The sequence below is a fragment of the Helianthus annuus genome, chromosome 4 (assembly GCF_002127325.2).
Source record: "Helianthus annuus cultivar XRQ/B chromosome 4, HanXRQr2.0-SUNRISE, whole genome shotgun sequence".
Classification (NCBI taxonomy): domain Eukaryota; kingdom Viridiplantae; phylum Streptophyta; class Magnoliopsida; order Asterales; family Asteraceae; genus Helianthus; species Helianthus annuus.
In genome coordinates, this window is record NC_035436.2 from 23621282 (window position 1) to 23626676 (window position 5395).

At 34.0% G+C, this 5395-nt stretch overlaps 1 protein-coding gene across 1 annotated transcript; it reads left to right on the forward strand.

The window, feature by feature from the left end:
• Positions 1-890: 890 nt before the first annotated feature.
• LOC110933053 (protein FAR1-RELATED SEQUENCE 1-like) lies at positions 891-3226 on the forward strand. Its single transcript, XM_022176295.1, has 7 exons — positions 891-984; positions 1529-1676; positions 1727-2083; positions 2438-2571; positions 2667-2791; positions 2919-3099; positions 3210-3226. The coding sequence occupies exons 1-7, from the start codon at positions 891-893 to the stop codon at positions 3224-3226; spliced, it is 1056 nt and encodes a 351-aa protein (XP_022031987.1).
• The last annotated feature ends 2169 nt before the right edge of the window (positions 3227-5395 follow it).

The following is a 5395-nucleotide window of genomic DNA, read 5'->3' on the forward strand; positions in this document are numbered from 1 at the left end:
TAGGGTTTAGCCTTAGGGTTTAGGGTTTAGCTTTAGGGTATACCATTAGGGTTTAGCAATAGTATTTAGGGTTTAGCATTAAGGTTTAGTTTTAGCTTTTGGGTTTAACTTTAACTTTAGGGTTTGCATAGGGTTTGGCATTAAGGGTTTAGCTTTAGCTTTAGGTTTTAGCATTAGGGTTTAGCTTTAGGGGTTAGAATTAGGGTTTAGCTTTAGGGTACATTCATCTTTTGTGAGAACCATGAGAACAAATCTCAGCCACTCATTTTATTTTCCATGTGTTTTAATGAAAGGTTAAATTGGTAATTGTATAACCCAATGAATCAGGCCGCTAGTTAAGTCACAATTTCCCCAGCTTAAAACCGTCGTTGTCTCCGATAGCCTGCAAATACAAACCATCGTCATTGTTTCCGATCGCCGGTGGATACGAATCATTTCCATTATCTCCGATCATTTGCAAATTCAAGAAGGAGAAATTCTAGAACTCAAGGTGGAACCCAATTCTCAATAAAAGGTTCTATATACTTATCTTCTTTGTTTATACACAAATTGATGTGTATCTGTAGATAAATATGTAGCAAAATACAACTTACCAAATGAAGATCTCAACAAACCCAGATCTCACCCACCTACCAAATCAAGATCTCAAATCAATGAAATCACCCACTTACCAAATCGCAAATCTGAAATCACCCACTTACCAACTCATGACTTAATCGTTTGATCAATTCAACGATTTTAGGCCTCTTTAATATTCAACCAGTTCTGTATTCATCATCGATTTCTCTATTTGCATGTATGAACTCGGTTTTGTTTTCTTATAATTTGCCCTAATTTGTTGTTGTTTGTTTAATTACAGTCAATCAACTGTTCAGTGGCAAAACAACATGATGTCGAATGTGTCCAGCTCTGTTGATGCACCGAACAATAGCTCTGATGATGCACTGAACAATTCCATTAATACCAATGTTGTTGATGAAGAAGGTACTACTACTCTAGATGTTCACAAGATGATGGATAAACGTTATTGTACAATTTGTGGTGTTTGGGGTTATCATGATGCTAGAAATTGTCCAAAAAATAAAAGTCTAGGGTTCAACATGTTTTTCAAGTAATTTTAGTGTGTATGTATTTGTTTGTATTGTACTTATTTGTGTAGTTGTTTCTTATTTTAATGCAATATCAATATGAGTGTTTATTCTTCTGAATTGTGTGTGCCTTGATGTTTTATCATTTATGTTGTATAGTTTCGACTTAAATTAGTTTCATGACTTGATGTTCTGCGTTACACATGTGTAATCGCATACAAACAAATGAGGCTTGCGTGGTTGTTTAAGATCTTGAAAGCAGACATGTGTAATTTGTAAAAGCATCCTGTTGAGATTTACACATGTGTAACTACTGATTGCTTTCTTTTCATCTTGTTCATATTTACACACGTTTAACTGTTTGTTCTATTCTTTGTGTTATTGATGCCAAGTCTTTATCATATCAGATGTTCCATATATTCTATTTTATGTTATTGTAGAGCCACATATACAAGATTTTCAGGAATCGGTTCGTAGTACTTATTATCATTCACCGAATGGCACTAGATATTGGATACCCAATGTATTGGAAGCGTATAGACCTGTTTTGGGTACGGTATTTGCTAAAGAGGAAGATGCAATTTCCATGTATCAGTCATATGCTAGTCATATGCTGAGAAAGCTGGGTTTGATATTAGGTTGTCGACAACTAAGAAATCAAAAGATGGTACTGTTAGACTTAGGTATGTTCTTTGTAGTAGATCGGGAAAGCCCAATTGCCAAAATGTTGATTCAATGCTTTTGAAGTCATCTTCCAAGTTGCCTCGTAGCAGTAATTACAAGGTTTCAGACTGTAAAGCTAAAATAAAGGTTAAAGTTTTCAATGGTTATCCTGGTTTACGGTTATATGAATTTGTTGAGTCTCATAATCACCCGTTAGTTTCAATTGAGAACATGGATTTGACGCGCAAGAGGCGGCAACTGGAATTTAGCGACCAAGATTTCATTCATAGGCTAAGTTTAGCTAAAGTTGGCCTGTCAACTGCCTTTAAGATGCAAGTTGTTTTGAAAGGGGGACAACACAACGTCCGTGGTACCAGGATAGAATATAAAAATTTCAGCAAGGATTTAAGAGCTTTCATTGGTTAAGGAGATGCTCAAATGGTTGTAAATATGATGGATAAACGTAAAGTTAATATAGAAAATTACTTTTGCCATTACATAATTCGTCATGGAGAGCTTAGGTCCTTATTTTGGGCAGATGAGGTTATGAAGTGCAATTACAGAGTTTTTGGCGAAGTGTTAGCTTTTGATGCCACCTACAAACTAACCAGTAAGAATTTGTTTGTTTGTTTTTTCCTATTTTCAGTTGTGTATTTTTTGATTTTTTATTTATTATTATCTTGTAGGTATAATATGATTTTTGTTCCTTTTACGGGGGTTGATCACCATAAGAATTGCGTAACATTTGCGGCTGCTCTTCTTTATGATGAAACTATTGAGTCGTTCACATGGATGTTGGAACAATTTCTTGAAGCACATGGTAAGTGTTTCTATTTTACACATGTGTAACTTTGCTTCACAAAGTTTATGTTTTACACCATAAGAATAGCGTAACTTTGTTTTATTAATTATCAGGTAAACAACCGAGGCTAGTGTTAACCGACCAAGACCCGGCAATGAAACAAGCCATAGCTAAAGTTTTCAATGAATCTGTCCATCGTCTATGTATGTGGCATATTATGGATAAACATCCTCATAAGGTACATTTAATTTAAAAATAATTAATCTTGTCAGTTTTACACATGTGTATTTATGTTTTTCTAGTTTTTGTGTTTTTATTAAACTTGTGTAATAATGGTATTTTATTTTTAAAAATTTTATCTACAGATTGATGGTGATGTGTTACAGAATACCAACTTGAGGGTACGTATACATAAGTTGGTCTGGAATGTTTTTATCGCTCCTGCCACGTTTGAGAAGCGATGGGAGTTATTGACAAATGATTGCAACTTGCAGCGTCACAAGTGGTTGTTTGACATGTTTTCTATTAGAGATCAGTGGGTCCCAGGTTATTTTAGGGACATACCAATGTGTTGTTTAATGAAAACAACGTCTAGATGCGAAAGTTCAAACGCGCTTTTTAAGGTAAACTCTAGCGCATCGAATACTTTCGTTCAGTTTATGTTGTGTTTTGAGATAGCAATTGATGGTCAACGCTACCGGCAACGGGTTTCTGAGCATAAAACCGAATCAACTTCTGCCGCCTTTTTCACCATCTGTTTTTTCCTTTTTTCTATTAAAACAATAGAAAGCAGTTAAAAACATGTATAAACAGCCTACTTAAACATGTGTAAACAGCTTACTTACACATGTGTAAACAGCTTACTTACACATGTGTAAGTGTCTTAATTACACAAATTCAATATTAAATATGATTATTTACACATGTGTAAACATCTAACTTTATGATGTGTTTTATTACAAACCTGGAAGCAATTCTTTAATCATCTCATTCCTTTGTCTTCTTAAAACCATCTTCAGATTCACTGAACTTTCTGTTGAAATCAAAGAATTTAACCACAAGTTTATTTTATTTTTTAATGATCTATGAAAATGCATTTGTCTTACCTAATTGTCTTTCTAGTTCAGCATCCATTTCTGATAATGTATTAACTCGATCCACATTCAATGACACTTCAGAATCTGTAACCAAAAGTCGACAAAATTTATTGTTTGCTTTCAAAACTGTTATTCAAGTAATAATTGTTACTTGCCTGTTTTGTCATTGGTCTCAGAACTATCGTCATCAATTATGTCTGGATTTGTTTTTTTATTTGAGAAACTTTTTGCTTTAATCCTTAATATCCGTGGACTTTTCCAACCTGTAAATATAGTGTATTAATACATCATATTCTACAATATATCTTTATAAATCCGAGATTAATGTTTTAGGATGCTTACTTGCCATTCTTCCTTTTTTGCCTGTAGAATCTTCTGATAACAATACCATTAGACTTCCAAAAGCAGTCTATTCAAGTCGAGTCATCATTGAACATATGAGTAAACTAAGCAAGAAAGTAAAATAGCCCAACGAATACAAATATACAACAATCAACGCATCAACCAGTCCAAAATTAAACAGTATTACAATGCACTATAGCAGTTGCAAAATAAGCTTCAAACCCTAACTAATCAATAAACTCTTCACTAGTTACCAAACAGCCACCACCTCATTCATCGCTTTATTATACACAAATCCATAACTTCATATAACTAATTTACACAAATCGCTTTATTATCTACATTCCACTTAATTCAGCTATCTATTCTATATACACACATTACATATCTACTACAGTCCTCATCAGTTAAATTATGAACAATTTTGTTAACATATTTTAACAAATACATATGCAAATCCGAATTCACCACTAATTAGTAGCTAAATGCACTCTTATAATCACGAAAACCTAATATACTGAAGTCCTCAAGGCAAACACAACAGCTGGAATGCATGAATTCATCAGAAATTACAAACCAAAAACGATAATCAAGTACGAATATAACAACACATAAATATTGACCAACTACTTTCAAACTACAATATGTAACAACACATAAATATTGACCAAAAAGCACAAAATCGGACTCTATAAGTAGGTTTCGAGTGGTGCGATTGCATAACAGATAGAAGGGGGAAGATGAGAGGCGTACCGAGTGGATGAATCAGCAGATTTTTGAGCTTCAAATCGAGTGTTCGTCGGTGTCTCTGGTGCAGATATCAACGGTTGAGGGTTTCGAGAAATGGGGAAGCAGAATCCGTTGCTGCGTTTGGTGAATGATTCGAGAAGATGGATTATGTGTGTTTGGACGGTGTCTCTAGTGCAGATATCAACGATTGAGGGTTTCGAGAAATGGGGAAGGAGAAACCGTCTGCGTATGGTGAATGATTCTAGAAGATGGATTTTGTGTGTGTGGACAATAATACCCTTTTCTATTTTACTTCAGCTTTTTTCCTTTTCATTTAAACCCAACTAATCTTAGCCATTAATTTAGGATGATCTATGAATGAGATTTGTTCTCATGGTTCTCACAAAATTTAGTGTTCTCAAGATAACCCTCCCCCATATATATATATATATATATATATATATATATATATATATATATATATATATATATATATATATATATATATATAGGGAGCCGCTAAAATAGAAACCACCTCCAGTTGTAAGAACCGCGAGAACCACTCTCAACCAATCAGGAAAAGGGGTAATTTGGTCATTTACTCTTAAATGTCTAATCTATTCTCTCTCTCTATTTAATGTGACTGACATTCCTCATTTACTCTATCCTCTCTC